Source organism: Setaria viridis, chromosome 4, assembly GCF_005286985.2.
Source record: "Setaria viridis chromosome 4, Setaria_viridis_v4.0, whole genome shotgun sequence".
NCBI lineage: Eukaryota > Viridiplantae > Streptophyta > Magnoliopsida > Poales > Poaceae > Setaria > Setaria viridis.
In genome coordinates, this window is record NC_048266.2 from 30818834 (window position 1) to 30835061 (window position 16228).

A 16228-nucleotide genomic window follows, 5' to 3' on the forward strand; every position below is an offset into this window, starting at 1 on the left:
CTTTATGCAGAAAGCCCCATCGCGACCAATAATCGCGATCCGACTAAAACCCCTAAAATGGATCGCGATCAGAATATTTACACAAATACCCCTACAAGGATCGCGAATTTTAGCAAAATAGTCCCCCGCGCAATTATTCCCCACGGCTGTTGTCCCCTCCCAGTCCGGCGACGGCGACGGCTGCCACCGGGTCGCGAATGGACTCCTCATCCTCCTCAAGATCCTCCGCCCCCTACCCAGCGCCAGCGCGGGATCTCCCCCTGCCGTGCCCCCTCCTTACTCCTCCGTCTCTCCGCCGCCATTGCCAGCCCCGGCCATGGTGTTCCTGCACTTTGCTCTGGAATGGCTGGGGCCAGGAAGCTGAACGCCTGAACGCTCGCCGTCAGTTGCGTCGCCATGCTCGCCGGTCGCCGTCATCAGGGGCTGCACGGCACGGCCATTTACATGATATATACACGGATAAAACAGCATGGAAATTACCTCTGGATTAATAATTTTCACAGGCACCACATGCTTGCCTGTACCTGTATGCATGGAGATATGAGAGGTTGTACGAAAGATCCGGGGGGCAGTTTCATACAAAGACTATCATATTCAGACAACATTACAACAATTCACACGCAGACAGCGTGTATGTACTGTGCATGTGGGGCTCCTCCGTCTACGTACATTTATACATCAGACACGCACGTGCGTGTCAGGTATGAGCTACAGTAACGTCTTGTTACACATTTTCATCCTTGGTTCCTTGCAACAGCAGAAAGAAAAGGTCTACCAATCGAATAAAGGATACAATCCCTTCAAAAACTGGGATGCTTATCAGTCACCAAACAATATTTTTCTCTCATAACAAATCAGCCGTTTTAACTTTTCAGTCGGTTTATAAGCTGAAACGAACGGGCTCTGGGTATGGAATCAATAGTTTTTGCAGGCTCCAATCCCCTGATCGTTTGTACAAGCTAGACGTTATAAATGTCTTAGAAGATAAAGAAATCTTCAGCGTAGAGCTTAGTCGCTTACCCATGGCCATGGGCTGACAGTTGACACGGGCAAGTCCACGGACGAACTAGGAGTTCGACCTCTGACTAAAAATTTTGGAACTCCGAGGATGTTGCACACGCAGAGCCTCAATCCCAATGTGCTACTGACACATGTGGATCCAAAGATCACAGGTCATCCAAATTCAGTCGTAGTACATTCGGTTTTTTCTAAAACAAAATTATACTCTATTATTCTTAGACTATTTGCTGCATGCATAACAAGTTTGACATAGGGTGGACGGAGACTGGAGACAAATGGAAAGCTCCCAGTTACTCAGAAATTCAGAGGCATGTGGATCTGCATGTGACTCTGAATTTCCCTGCACTTCTTTCGACGACGAGCATCCAAGCTTTTTCCGCGACAAGAATTTCCCTGCACGAATCCATGCATTGTTCGGCAATTATACTTGCGAACAGAAAAGCGTTAAAACTCAAGCCACGCACTGAACAGCTTGCGAACACAGGCAAATTTTCGACATATTTTGACAGTAGGAGCCTCTTTCACACATCATGCGTTCGAAGGCAACATAGCAAGCATCAACTACTGACAGTTGACACATAACCCGTCGCACGGCCCGACGACTTAAGAAGCCCCCATATCAAATGAGTCGGCCCGGTCCAATTGGCCCAAGTAGGTCTCCGCTTCCACCAAACGGCCCAACGCGATGGCGGTCCGTGTGCTGCTGGAGGCGTCCGCATCCGCATCGATCAATGACGGCTGCATACGTATCTGCATCCGGCTCGGCCAGTAGTTTATTTTCATCCGGCCCAACTGAGCCCAACTGATTTGGTCCTTTTTCTTCGACCCAATACGCAGATAAATTCAGCAAAAATAGAGCAAGACACAAGATTCAAGAACTCGCGACTTACTAAATGGGAGATTCACGAGTTACCACGGTGCTACCAAGTGATTTGTGGATAATTTGAACCAATTTTAATAATTAAATGTTTTTCCCTTTTCTGTCCTATCATTTTTTTCTTAGTTATTTTCTCTGTTTTCGTTTTCCTTTCTTGTCTCTTTGTTTTATTTTTTCTTCCTCTATTATTTTTATTTTTTTCTTTCTTATCTTTTATTTATTTATTTCTTTTCATCCCTTCTTCTTTTTCCTTCTTCTCTTTTCCTTTCTTTTTTCTTCCCTCATCTTCTTTTCCATCCTTTACCATTTTCCGATTTGTTTTCTCATTCATTTTTCTTTATTTTTCTCTCTTTTGTTTTGTTTTCCTTTTTATTATTTTAATTCCTATTTTGTTTTTATTTTAATTTAGATTCTCTTCTATACATTCATTCTTGGTACGTAATTTCTTTCTTGTTTCCTCATTAATTTTATTTTTGTTTCTCCGTTCCTTTGTTTATTTTTACTCCTTCTCTATTTTATTTTCGGGAGTATATTTTTCTTAGTACATAATTTCTTTATTGGTATATTTAAAATTATATCTTAAAGTAATCTACTGGATAATTTTACTTGTTACTTAGTATATTAAGTTGTTCTATATAGAGTTATTAATTGTTCAAAATTTGTGTTTGTCTATCATGATATGAATTGGTCAACCATATAGATTCATGAGTTAAATTATTTGTTCGCTTATAGACTGAACTGGTCAACCATGTAGATTCGTGGATTACAATATTGTTATATATTCATAATGCATTTGTTTCAAGTGTACAATTTTTTATTTGATGAGTTTACATAATTTGTTCTATGTGTATAAATACTTATTCTGTGAGTTTTATAATTTGTTCGTGGTATATAGATTTTTTGTTCCGTTAGTACATATAATTTGTTCAATGTGTACTACTATTTTGATCCATGAGTTCATATAATTTGTTCTGGTTGTATTTATTTTTGAACCGTGAGTTCATTTAATTTGTTCTATGATTATATTTATTTTTTCATTTTTGTATCAAAATAATTTATTCACGTGTGTATATTTTGTTCACATTTATAGACTTATTTGTTCTTAATGTTATAATATTTGTTCGCTTTATATACTGAACTGTTCGATAGTAAAAAAAATTATTCATGATGTTATAATATTTGTTTGCAATGTAAAATTATTTGGTCACCATATGAACTCAATTATCATTTGTAATACTATCTAGTTTGCATGTGGTTTTAATTGTTTTACACTGATTTCTTTTCTAAAGTATTTATTTAGTTTTGTAGACTAAGTTGTTCAGTGATGTGAATTTATTTATTCATGATGTCTAGTTTTTATTTTTGTCATGTACAATCAAATGTTCGTGATGTTCAGTCTCTTTGTTCGCATTATACCATTTTTTTGTTCGTCATGTTTATTTTTTTCGTAGAAAATAGCCATTTGTTCGTGGTGTTCAAGCATTTGTTCGCAACAATGAGAACTAATTAATGCATATCTAAAAAATATTTTTAAAAAAATGTTATTCAAACATAGTCAAGTGGGATCTTGTTTTGAACATCTTGTCATAAAAATATAATGGTGCAATTTAAATTTTATTTGGATGCTCAGTTTATGAGTTATGACTTTTTTAGTTTTCGTATTTGCAGGCATGTGGATCACGTCATCATTTTTTTCTTATTTGCATGCATGCATGCTCTCTCCAGTTGCACGGGTGTATTTTTTCCACTACTTATTGCATGCACTAGTAAAACAAGGACACACGTCGTTGTTTGGACTAAGAATGGCCCATCAATCCTAACGAGCCGGCGGATGCGAGACTCAAGGCCACTAATTAGACGCACCCCGCCACGGACTAACGTGGGTACCGCCGGATAGAAGGCGACGACAACAGGTTTGTCGCCATCGGTGACGCATAATCGCGCCCTATCTGCATGGCTGTGCTGTCCCGTCGCTCTCCAAGTCCAAGGAAGAGGGTTCGATGTCACACATCGTTTGCGAGTTATGCCTCGCCGAGGTGGATATCTGCCTCGCCATGGAGGGAAAGGGGGAGACCTGCGCGAATAAGGACGACACAGAGGAGGAGATGCACCTCGCCAAGAAGGAGGGGATCTACGCCAAGGAGGAGGAGATCGACGTTGCCAAGGTAGGGCATTCGATAACGCTAGGGTTGCAAACAGGAGAGGAGCTAGAGAGAGCGTCCACGACGATGGAGTTGCCGAGGGTACCGCCCGACTGCTGCAAGATCAGCTTTTTCAAGTTGTTCTCCGAGTCCAAGTAGGCAGGTTCGGTGGCGTTCGTTTGTGAGTTCTTCCACGCCGATTACCTCCCCACCCTCGCTAAGGAGTGCAAGGAGGAGATGTGCGCCAGCAAGGAGGACAAGGAGGAGGAGATGTACATCAACAAGGAGGAGGGGGTCTACGCCAAGGAGGAGGAGATCGACATCGCTGAGGTGGGGCGTTCGGGGTCTTGCGTCATGTGCAAGATCTGCATCGTGAATGGGAAGGGTCTGTGGTCACCCGCCGGTTGCAAGATCTGTGTCGCCAAGGTGGCGGCCTTGAACAGGATCAAGGCGGCGGAGGATTCGGCATCGCGCACCGCTGGCGACATCTACCTCGTCAAGGCAGTGCCCGCGGGTAGGCTCATATCATCGTTGGGGAAGACGATCAAGATGGAGGCAAAGGAGGGCAAGGTCGTGAAGAAGGGGGTCGTGACGAAGACAGTGAAGGTGCCGGGGCTTACATCAAGAGGCTCAAGAGGCTGCTGGCTGATCCCTAGCTTACGCCCCTCCGTCCCCTCACTAAGGATTTCTTATAGAAGAAACCGCAGCTCCAAGAGTCTACCCTGGCTGCAGCAGTCGAGAACCTGTCGAGTATCAAGCGCAAGGAGAACATCCTGACGCAGTTCTTCAAGAAGGGGTATGCTGAGATGGAGTGGCATGTCGATTACGGCAATTAGCAGTGATAAGTGCAGTGTATCTGTGGAAAGTAGTACTCCCTCCGTTCCAAATTGTAGGTTGTTTTAGTTTTCTATGTTCATAGATATTATTATGCATCTAAACACAAAGTAGTAATGAAGTTTATTTAGGTATTGTTTATCTTCTGCTGTGTCGTCTAAACTTGAACTAGACTCGGCAATTCAATGTTAGATAGTATGGTTTAGTATATCGAATCGTTATTATTATGTTGTTATAGAATTATTTTAAGTGATGCGGATGTTTCTACAATTCTACTGTTATTTAATCTGCACACCTCGTCGTTTTGTTTTGTGTGTTGCAATATTTGAGTTGATATGTTTTAAGTAACTTTGCTGAATTACCGATATAAATTTAGCTCCGGGATCCGAATTGACATCAGAAACTGCAAGTTTCATGCTGAAATTGCCATGTTAGCTAACGTGTCCAGTAGTTGATATGTTCTGTTTGTCAAATAAATAGCTGATTGTGCTTTGATTTTTTTATTAACATCGGATTGCTAAGAGCATGTTTGATATGTTTTGTTAAATACATAGAGTGATTTTCTCCGGAGCGAAGAACTAAATCGATCACAATAAATGAGATAAACTAACTCACAATAAAACTCTGTTAAACTTTGTTCTTTGTCATTGAAACAAAGGAGACCGATGAGACTCCTCTGCAGTAGATGTAACTGCAGTTGAGTCACTGACATGTGGATCCAGCCCCACACGATTAGTGACTCAACTGCAGAGAGTAGTACTGCAGAGGATATGCTTTCCAGGAGACTTCTCGCGGCAGACTGCAGCATCCCAATTGTTTTCCTCTCTGACTTAATTTACCTGTTCATTGACTTCGGTGGCATCAAATAAAGAATGGGAGAATAGTAGTGGTTCCAGATCCTGCTTCATCAGAAGATCGAGAAGGATGTGCGTCGGAAACAAGATCATGGACTCATGGTTGATCCGACGGGGATCAGAAGTCAGATCTGTGAGCTTGTGCTACTGGTCAAGAATTGATCAGTAGCTTGTCTTGCTTCATTGTTGGGAGATGTGTGTCTCCTTTTTTAGGTTTGGGACTTTGATAAAAAAAAAAAGACAAGCAGAAAGGAAGATCATAGCAGTGAGTCAATGTGTCCTACTCATACTTGGCTAAAATGAGCAAAGCAGCGAGTCGATGTGTCCTACATTAGCAACTGATGTGACGAAGCAAATCTGTCCAAAACCATGAATGCTTCTCCGCACAGCAACAGTCTTTCAAGTGTTTACCAAGCATCATTGGTGATTTCACTGCTGTTCTCAAGCGTTTGTTCGATTTTTTTTCTTAGTCTTGTGCATGTGTGCACCACCTTGGTCTAACGTGGCTTCACTGCTGCTCTCAAGCGTTTGTTTGATGTAAAACTAGATAAAAATTAGTCAAAAGAAAATGTAATAAAACAAAACCAGCCCATATCCATTGTCCACCCACCTAGGTTGCTGCAATAGTTGCAACGTTTACTCTACATCATACTGGCTACGCGCACAAGCCTGGGAGTAAAGTGTATTTCATCCCACCAGATAAAATATGGGTGCATAAGAGAAGAATGGAAGATGTAAATGTGCAGCAAGCAAGCACATCGTGTCACTGTTTCAAAATTTTACCTATGCCTTTAAATTTTTTTTTACCTATATAAGTTTGTGCAGCACCAATGTACCATCAACTTTGTTCTAGCTTGCCAAAGTGAGACCCAGACCAGCGCAAGTGTAGACAGAGGCGTGGCAGCAAAGATCGTGCAGCAGCATCCCTGGTTTCAATGTTTGGATTGCTGGTTCATGTTCTCATAACTCCTAAGTAGGTCTAGCATAACACTTCGAGCCTGTTTGTTTCAGCTTATTCAGCTGGCTTATCAACCACCAAACAATATTTTTCTCTCACAACAAATCAGCCGTTTCAGCTTTTCATCTCAGACTTCATGAAAATGGCACTTGCTTAGGGTAGCTGAGCTAGTCTACTCGTTTCTCACTTGTCACGTCATCTCATTTCACCATGCGCCACCTTTCGCAGCGGCCAGCACGGCAGCTAGACCCGCTAGCAACTTTAGCAAGCTTGACAGATTCAACAACATTTCATTCCATCCATTTTTTTTCTTCTGAATTAAACAAAGTTGGGAACAAAAGATAAGGTTGGACATTGCCGCTCCACGAGACATCTCTATGATCTAACGACATGTGCCGCGCTTTTTATGTTGCCATAAATAAATTTAAGCTTGATCAAGGCGTGATAACTGGTAAATACCGTAGATCGAGACAGAAGCGATGCGCCGTAAGTCGAAGATCCAAGATACTCGATAACTGGTAGATGAAACTAGACGAAACCACAACGATGCGCCCGGTGGTTAAAGCCTAGAACACCTGGTGATGGAACTTGCAGCTCGCCGGAGATCGAGATCGATGCAGCCCAGCTTGCTAGAAGGAACTCGTCGAGAAGCTACGTTACTCCTACTCCTAGGGCAAATGGCGTGAAGCCGAAAAGTAAAGGTAAATATGTTTGTTTATTGATCATGTTATGATTTACAATAGCCACGACCCTTTATATTTATAGGCAGATGGCCTTTGACGTTACATAATTGGCATCTAACCACATACAAAACAAGTCACGTACACAATCTTTTCTAATAAAAAAACTCTATCTCTAACTAATCCAACTCTATCTCTAACCAAGCTTATCCCTAACCAACTTAATCTCCATAATATTTTATTCAACCTCCCGCACGTGACTTGATTTCCTTCTTTTTAATCTTCTAGCTTTCTTCCTTTCTCTTTCTTCATGCACACGCGTTCCTAATTTCTGCGGCCAGCTTGCAAATAGCCTTATTTAGGAGATTTCGTCATTTTTGCATTATCGGCCGATTCCTTACTTTCAGAGCATATTTCCAAAATTCGGTGTTGTAAGCATATGGATAAAAAAACGTAAGTAGTCAATATTGGTCTTGATCTGTAGATGCGATTGTAAAGAACACGATGGTTCAATGGATCAAAAGAGACCCTCAAGTATTTTGTTTAGGACGGAGAATTGGAGATATTGACAGTCCAACTGATTTTGATATAGGAGTATGCAGCCGAGCCGGTTCGGGCTACTGCAATCTGCAGCGTATCAGTGCACTCCATGCAAACAGAGGAGGCACGACAGAAGAGCAGAACACCATCTCGGCAAGACTTGACAGGCAGCAAATCTTCTTCACAAATGCACGATGCTGCGTTGCATTAATGCTTTTGTCCCATGGGCCATGGCTATTCGCTAGCCATTATATTTTGGTGAAATTAACCTATTTCTTGGAAAAGAAATATCTACTGCTCATACATTTCAGTATCAGCTGCGGAGCCCCTCTGATATTTTAAAACTTTTTAGAAATACTTAGTACTCCCTCCATCCTGCAAAGAGTGTTCATTTAAACTCTAAAATTTGTCCCACAAAAAGTGTCTTTGTACCTCCTACTAAACCTCATCTAATTAAAGCAACACTAACACAAATAAAAAAGTATACAGAGAAGTGTGTATAGCCAATCAAATGATCAATTATATTATTTCTCTGGTTCCAACGCACATGCATTTATTTATTTAGGATTCAAAAAACTAAACAGACAACATGATGTTCAATCACAATTAGTACTAGTTATTAGGGGTAACATAGACATTTCTTACCACTAGTATTGTGTCTAAATTTTTTTAAAAGGACAGGATGGCGGGAGTAGTTAATTTTAAACAACCAAAAAAATTATGCTAATGTAGCTCCCTCTGTTAATGTGCATATTTTATTGGTTCTCTCTCATTTCCGGTTCAAACTCCCCCCATTGACCGTGTCTCGTGTGCTTATGTGTTATCTTCCATTTTACAGCTTCGGCGAGTAGTATTCTGTGTATTTTTCTTGGGTTGAACTGCCATTAGAGATTGAAGCCAATTTAAAGTCGCTATAGTGATCCATGTACTCTTCTATTTATTCTTTTTTTAAAAGAAGTCTTTAATCAACCATTAGTTTATTAATAGTAGACACAAAATGATGTCACTAGATTTACGTTAAAAATGCTTAGTTATCTTATAATCATGTATCATAGAAATAAAATAGAGATAAGTGGACTCCACATTAATTTCAAAAATTGTGCTATAATAATTCCATTAGGTAATTTTTAGTATGTGTTATATTCTGCTCGTGGTATATTGTATTATTGTAATAACTGTTGCGGGTGCATTTACTAAAGTCTACTGCTCCTACTAGGAGTAGGAAGTGGGATACCGATGAGTACTTCAAGAGTTCCAACAAAGGGGCAAAGCAAGCCATCTACCAGCGAACTCCTTTCAAAGAAGCCATCTACCGGTGCCGGCGACAGTGACCCGACGAGGAAGCGCAAGTCGCCGACGCTGACGACCCCTCCGACGGTGACGACGCACCAGAGCTTCGCCCCCGCGCCACCGGGCATGGACGCTGAAGAGAAGATGCGGCTTAGAGACGAGTTGCGGGCGGCGAATGCCAAGGCAGCCGAGGACGCCATAAAGATCGCCAAGCTTGAGGGCCAGCTGCTAGAGGCCAAGGACTTCAACTCCAAGTTCATGGACTTACGCCAAGTTCATGGACTCGGCGGCGCAGGTGAAGGCGGAGTGCACGGCGGAGGTCGCGAAACTCCAGGAGGAGCGCACCGCGGAGGTCGCGAAACTCCAAGCGGAGGTCGCGAAGCTCAATCACGACCACGCCCGCGAAGGAGTATGAGGCCCACATCGCACGCGCCAAGGAGGAGTTGCTGAATGTCAAGAGGGACCTAGTGCTCGCCCTGTTCCCGGCCAGCATGGACGCCTCACTGCTGGAACCTAAAGCTGAAAGCGGATCCGGGGGGAGCCTGCAGATGGGTGCGTTGAACATGTAAGTGCTTGGGGATCCGAATTGACATCAGAAATTTAAAATTTATGTTGAAATTGCCGTGTTAGCTAACGTGTCCAGTTTATATTCTGTCAAATACATAGTTGATATGTTCTGCCAAATAAATAGTTGATTGCGCTTTGAGTTTTTTTATTAGCATCGGATTGCTAAGAGCATGTTTGATACGTTCTGTCAAATACATAGAGTGATTTTGTCCGGAGCGAAGAACTAAATCGATCACTTAATGCATGAGAGAAACTAAGCTCACAATGAAACTAAGCTCACTGAAACACAGGAGACTTCTCGCGGCAGACTGCAGCATCCCAATTGTTTTCCTCTCTGACTTAATTAACTTGTTCATTGATTTGGGTGGCATGCAGGGATCCTGCTCAAAGTATGGGAGAATTGTAGTGGTTCCAGTCCCTGCTTCATCAGAAGATCGAGAAGGATGTGCATCTGAAACAAGATCATGGACTCATGGCTGATCCGACGGGGATCAGAAGGCAGATCTATGAGTTTGTGCTAGTGGTCAAGAATTGCTCAGGAGCTTGTCTTGCTTCATTATTGGGGGATGAGTATGGGGGCTTGTAATAAGCTAGCTAGACAGCTGCTGTTGTACGTGTAGGAAAGGGACATGAATGCTATTGTAGATCAATAGAGGAATGGGCGACAATTTAGTCTCACTCGATCGTGGCCAGTTGGCCACTCATTGCCCAAAAAAAAAAGTTGAAAAGAAAACAGAGAGGAAAACGAAATGATCATTGATCAGTGGGCAATCTTTGCCCGAATCCTCCATGCATGCGCGGTTTACGTTGAAGAGCAATTATTTTCAGCAATGTTGATTTTAGCTTCTGCAGAGTTTAGCCAATATTTCAGCAATGTAGAGTGGATCTTTTGCAGAGTTTGGCCAATATTTCAGCAATGCTGATGAAAATAAATCTGCCAGAAGATGGCTGCTGTTCACAAATTGGTACGGACCGACCAAACCGATCCAAACCACCAAGCTGCACAATGACTACATGCTGAATTTCATCACAGTAAATCTGTATGCTTCCATTCAGTAACGGTGTGTTTTGGTTCCGAGGACGGGACGGGACGATCCCATTTTTACCAGTGTTTGGTTGGGGAGCATATGGGATGGGGCCATCCCTAGTAGGGAATATACCGCAAACGAGCGGACGGGGTCGTCCCACTTCAACGCCGTCGCCCCCCGTCTGTCACGCGAGAGGGAGCAACAGCGAGCGGGCGAGCTCCGCTGCGGCCGCGCGGACGAGCTGGAGCTCCGTCGCGACCCTCCATGGCTGGCGTGGGCGAGCTCCGCCGCGGGCGCACGGGTGAGCTGGAGGTGGACGAGCTCCTGCTTCTTCTTCGTCAGGTGGGCGCGGCTGGAGGCGGGCACGACCGGGGCGGGCACGGTCGGATGGGGCCGCGACTGGAGCTCCTGCGGGCGGAGGCGGGCGTGGCCGGGGCGGACGCGGCCGGAGCTCCCGCGGGCGGAGGCGGGCGCGGCCGGGGCGGATGCGGCCGGAGGCGGGCGCGGCCGGGGCGGATGCGGCCGGAGGCGGGCGCGGCCGGAGCTCCCGCGGCCAGGGCTCCCGCGGGCGGAGGCGGGCGTGGCCGGGGCGGATGCGGTCGGAGGCGGGGGCGCCCGGGAGGATCGGGGGGCGGCGGGGTGGAGCAGGGGCGGCGCCGTGGGTGGAGCAGGGGAGGCTAGCGTGACGCAAGTGGAGGAAGAGGAAGAAGATGTTGTTAGTATGACAAGTGGGCCCCACAAACGGTGTTTAACGGAAGGAGAAAACGGTGCTCGTCCCGTCTGTTGCAATCTCTCCAACCAAACAAAAAATTAGGACGAACCCATCCCATTCAACTAAACATGAAATGGGATCATCCCATCCCAAAAAATTAGGACGGGACCGTCCGTCCTACATTATCTCCCATCTAAACACATGTTAAAAGACCGCTCGCCGGTCGGCGTCATCAAGCGGCTACACGGCCATTTACATGCTACAATGGATAAAAGTTAAAACAGAAATTACCTCTGGATAATCTAACAGGCACCACATGCCTGTACACAAGATCTGGGGCCAGTTTCAACAAAGACTATCATATTCATACATCATATGCACGTGCATGTCAGGTATTGTAACTTCTTGCTAGTTGCTACACAGATTCATCCTCGCAACAGCGAAAAGAAAAGGTCTACCAATCGAATCAAAGGATGCACCTGGAATCAATAGTTTTTGCAGGCTCCAATCCCCTGATTGTTTGTACAAGCTAGATTGTTTATAATAAGATGATAAAGATACATGGAATCGATAATTTTGCAGACTCGAATCCCTTGATTACTTGTACAAGCTAGACATTATAGAGATCTTCGAAGATAAAAAGAAATCTTTAGCATACAGCTCACGCATGCTCATGGGTTGACAGTTGACACGAGCATTAGCACTCCACACAAGTCCACAGGACGAACTAGGAGTTTGAGCTCTGACTAACAATTTTGGATCTCCGAGGATATTGCACATGCAGAGCCTCAATCTGAATGTGATACTGGCACATGTGGGATCCAAAGTCATAGGTCAACCAAATTCAGCCGCAGTACATTCGTTTTTCGAAAATAAAATCGTACTTTCTATGGTCCAACTATATGTGCTGCAGTAGTGTCTTTTGCTGCATAAGAAGTTTGTCACAGTGTGGAGACAAATGAAGTTGTCCTTATTTCCCAGAAATTCAATCACAGGAATCCGCAACTGAGTAGCGACCACTTCCAACAATATTTGCTGTAGTATTGTCTTTTCTGCATAACAAGTTTGCCACAGTGTGGAGACAGACAAATGAAGTAGTCCCTATTTTCAGAAATTCAGAGTCACATGAATTAGCAACTGAGTAGCGACCCACTTCCAACGTCTTTCAGATATTTCATCCTGGAAATCGAGAATTTCCCTGCATGAACCCATGCAGTATTCAGGAATTCACCTGCTAACAGAATTACAGAAGCGTTAATACAGCCAAGAAATGAACAGCTTGCGAGCAAGGTAATTTTCCGGCAAATCATGATTAGGAGCCTTCACACATCGTGCGTTCGGGGGCAACATAGCAAGCATCAACTAGTCACGGTTGACACATAATCCCACACCCTAAGACAGACGGTAGCTTGCTAGACACACAGGAGCGAACCCAACTCCTAACACAGGAACACAGTCACACAGCCTGACAGCCTATACATTGCCACGCCCAGGCGCACCTCACTTCCAGGCCGGGTACGAGTTGTCCTGCCGGTTGTTCCTGAACGCACAGCACCCGACAGAGTAGATGACGATGAGGAAGATCAAGAAGACAATGTTGATGGTTGCAATCTTCTTCCAGTCGTTCTTCAGGTTGGCGAGCACGCCTGCCTTGCACGCCATGCAGTCGTAGCAGAGGGCGGTCTGGTCGTTCGACCATGTGGTGCAGTCGGGGTCGTCGGTGGTAGTGTTGAAGCCAGTGGGTTTGATCCAGACGGTCTCACTCTGGTAGGTGAAGTTGCAGCCGGTGGGTGGCTTGCAGCATCCAGACTGGACATAAGATAGATTAATTAGCTGCAGAAAAAACAGTTTCTTTATAGTGAATTGAAAATATGTAATGTTCAAGCAAAATTCAACTGGCTGGAGTAGTGTCAGGGCTGTGACATTATGATATAGCAAGGTCAACAGGCCATGCTTGAATAAAATCGGTGGAACAAAAATGTATTCAGATATGCATTTGCAAAGGAATTGTCAATTAAAGAACATTACAAAAAAGACCTAGAAACTGGCATTCTAAATGTTGGCAAACAAATTGCATTTAGGAAAGATAACAGCTCAGCCAAAAAATATTAGTTCATGCAGTGCAACATTTTCAAGGGTGCAGACAAAACTGAGAGAACTCTTAAATGAACATTCAGCTCTCAAGGCTTAAGTAGGCACATTGATTATATAAAGTAGATGATGGTCTGCACATTAAGAGTACTGCCGTGCAAAAGTTTCGATAACCATAAATGGCAGAAACTTCATATAATAGGTGCTGTGATTAGCAGTACACCATACCAGTTGCAGGCAGTAATCAGTACTTATGAAGGCCAAGTGTAGCACTAGTGGACTGCAGTTAAAACAGGGATAGGTCCACATGATAAGCAAGGTCTATCAAAAGTCAGCACCATGAATAAGCAGCATGTATTGAATTCCCCATAGCTAGCACAGCAATCTAAAGCAAACACACAAAAAAATGGAAGACTACCATTTCAATTAGTCACTATCTGTCTCATTGATAGATCAATGCCAGACATAAATTGGAGACGTAACAAGAGGTACCCCACAATTACAACTTAGATTTGGTACAATGACCATAAAAAAATTCTTCAGAAGAACAATGCAAAAGAGTAAATTACCATTCACCAAAGCAGTGATATTTATGGGATTATGTCACATTATGTCACATTGCTCTTGCTTCATCAGAACATCGTACAAGTAGACAGTTACTGAGTTACATGGGCATGCGGTTAAATTCAGTGGCATAGATTCATCCTAAACATTAATCCATTGGTCACTACCAAAAAGACATCAATTGATCTTTACCAACAAATTGGTATAACTGCGCAATGGATAAGAATTTGCTTACTGCATATAAACTAACTGCACTGCGCTCAAAGATAATGCAAGAGGAATTTACTAATTAACAGACAATGCAGCATATGAATAGTGGGGTACAGTTCGCGCAAACTGTAATGCCAGTGGCATAGATTCATCAGAAACATCTATTCATTAGTCACTACCAAAAGATAATAATCGATCTACCAACAAACTGGAATAACATCGCAATGCAGTCAGAAATTGCTTATATTGTATCTTGCCAAGTAACTTGCAGTAACAACAACAATAATGCAAGAGGAATTAACAAATTAATCGACAATGCAGCATATGAATCGTGGGGTACAGTTAACCTGAACTGAAATACCACATGCACGAACTTCTGAAAATGGAATCTAACTATTCTTGTAAGGGTCCTACTCAAAACTCACCAAAACCGTACCAGCCCCATGTGAACTAACAGATAAGCCTGCCCCCCATCATTTATAATCTTGTGAATTCTAACAAGGGAACAAAAAGTTCGAACCAGCTTTCGCACGTTCCCCGGCAAATGACTGGAAATCCATCAAGACCATGATGACCAACGTTGACGAGAATCCCACCTAACAAGAAGCTAAGGAGTTCATGTGCACCAATCAAGACGTTCTCATCTCTCAAAGAGAAGATAAATCGACTCAAGCGAGCAAAATCTAATCCAATCACCAGGGACAATCTAAACTTCCCCGTAATCAAGATTAAACAACTCAAAGATAGAAAACATTGGCCAACAAATCTCCAACAGAATTTTGGTAAAATTCAACAGCCCAGAGAGGAATATCTAGAGCGAGGAGAAGAAATAAGGAATCCACCTGGATCGGGGAGAGGTTGCTGTTGACGAACTGGGTGACCGTCTCCTTCCTGTCCGCAAGCTTCTGGCAGACCTTGCCGTCCTGGAGGCAGCTCCTGACCTTGGCCCAATTCCCTGCGTTCTCGACCCTCCGCTGCAGCCAGGTGGAGTAGTCCCCGAGGCGGTACTCCTTGTACCCCCTGCCGGAGACGACCCACCCTGCGCCGCGGTTGGTGACGACGAAGGCGAAGATGGTGAAGGCGAAGAGGAGCACGATGAGGAGGAAGAGCGCGAGGAGGTAGAGCCAGAGGAGGCAGGAGGCGCGGCAGAGCGCCCCCGCCAGGCCCGCGAGGGAGAGCGCGAGGAGGAGGACGCCCAGCGCGATGACGGGCCGCTCGAGGAACCGCTCGCAGTCGGTGGAGGCCCGGTGGCTCAGCCACGCGCCGCCGCCAAGCGCGACGACGGCCAGGACCAGCACGCCCGCGTTCAGGAGGCCCAGGAGGCCGTTGCTGCACCGCACCATGGCCGAATCCGCCGCCGCTGCCACTCGGGGGTTGTGGGGATTCGGGGTGGGGAGGAGTTGCGGCGAGGGGGGCGTGCGCTTCTGCGGCCGGAACGGTGGGGTGGGGTGGGTGGTTTTTAAGGTGGTTTTCGAATTTTGAACTTGGAAAGGAGGCTCCCTTTTTGGCTTTGTTCCTTTAATCCTTTTTGTCCGGTGCTCAATTGTTTTTTTGTCTTGGGAGATTTCGCAGGTGGACTCTTGGAAAGTTTGTGGATTGCATGTATGCTTTTGGGGCTTCTGAACGCAAGGTTTTCCATACAAATTTACAGGAATTTAATGGCAAAGCTTTGGTTTCCATAAGATTTGGAGAAAAACTTTCGAAACGATGGCCCAAGGTATGGTAACCGTCAGTTTAAGTTACTACTATACTAGTAATCATGCCCCCCAGCTGTAGCATTGGCTGAGCTGCAAGTTATTGAGGCGTAAATTTGGCAAGTAACTGAAGTGCAAATTGGCAGGGATACAAATGATTTCCCTTGC

General features: G+C 44.3%; 1 protein-coding gene and 1 long non-coding RNA gene across 3 annotated transcripts; one reads left to right on the forward strand and one right to left on the reverse strand.

Annotated features, from left to right (window-relative positions):
- The first annotated feature begins 9125 nt into the window (after positions 1–9125).
- LOC117853881 (uncharacterized) lies at positions 9126–10439 on the forward strand. The gene is made up of 2 exons (XR_004640140.2): positions 9126–9759; positions 10137–10439. It is a non-coding gene; the product is annotated as an uncharacterized lncRNA (long non-coding RNA).
- A 2333-nt stretch (positions 10440–12772) lies between these two features.
- Positions 12773–15818, reverse strand: LOC117854158 (tetraspanin-8). 2 transcript variants are annotated; one of them, XM_034736455.2, is made up of 2 exons: positions 15209–15818; positions 12773–13334 (listed from the first exon to the last, which is right to left on the reverse strand). In XM_034736455.2, the coding sequence occupies exons 1-2, from the start codon at positions 15707–15709 to the stop codon at positions 13002–13004; spliced, it is 834 nt and encodes a 277-aa protein (XP_034592346.1). In that variant the 5' UTR covers positions 15710–15818; the 3' UTR covers positions 12773–13001. The 2 variants fall into 2 exon arrangements, with proteins under 2 accessions (XP_034592346.1, XP_034592347.1); XM_034736456.2 differs by having other exon boundaries at positions 12773–13310; positions 15209–15811.
- Positions 15819–16228: the final 410 nt, after the last annotated feature.

Coding starts and splice junctions, on each gene's coding strand:
- LOC117854158 (XM_034736455.2), bottom strand. CDS start 15,709: ATGGTGCGGTGCAGCAACGGCCTCCTGGGCCTCCTGAACGCGGGCGTG. Junction 13,335..15,208: donor GCAACCTCTCCCCGATCCAG/GTGGATTCCTTA, acceptor TTTTTTCTGCAG/CTAATTAATCTATCTTATGT.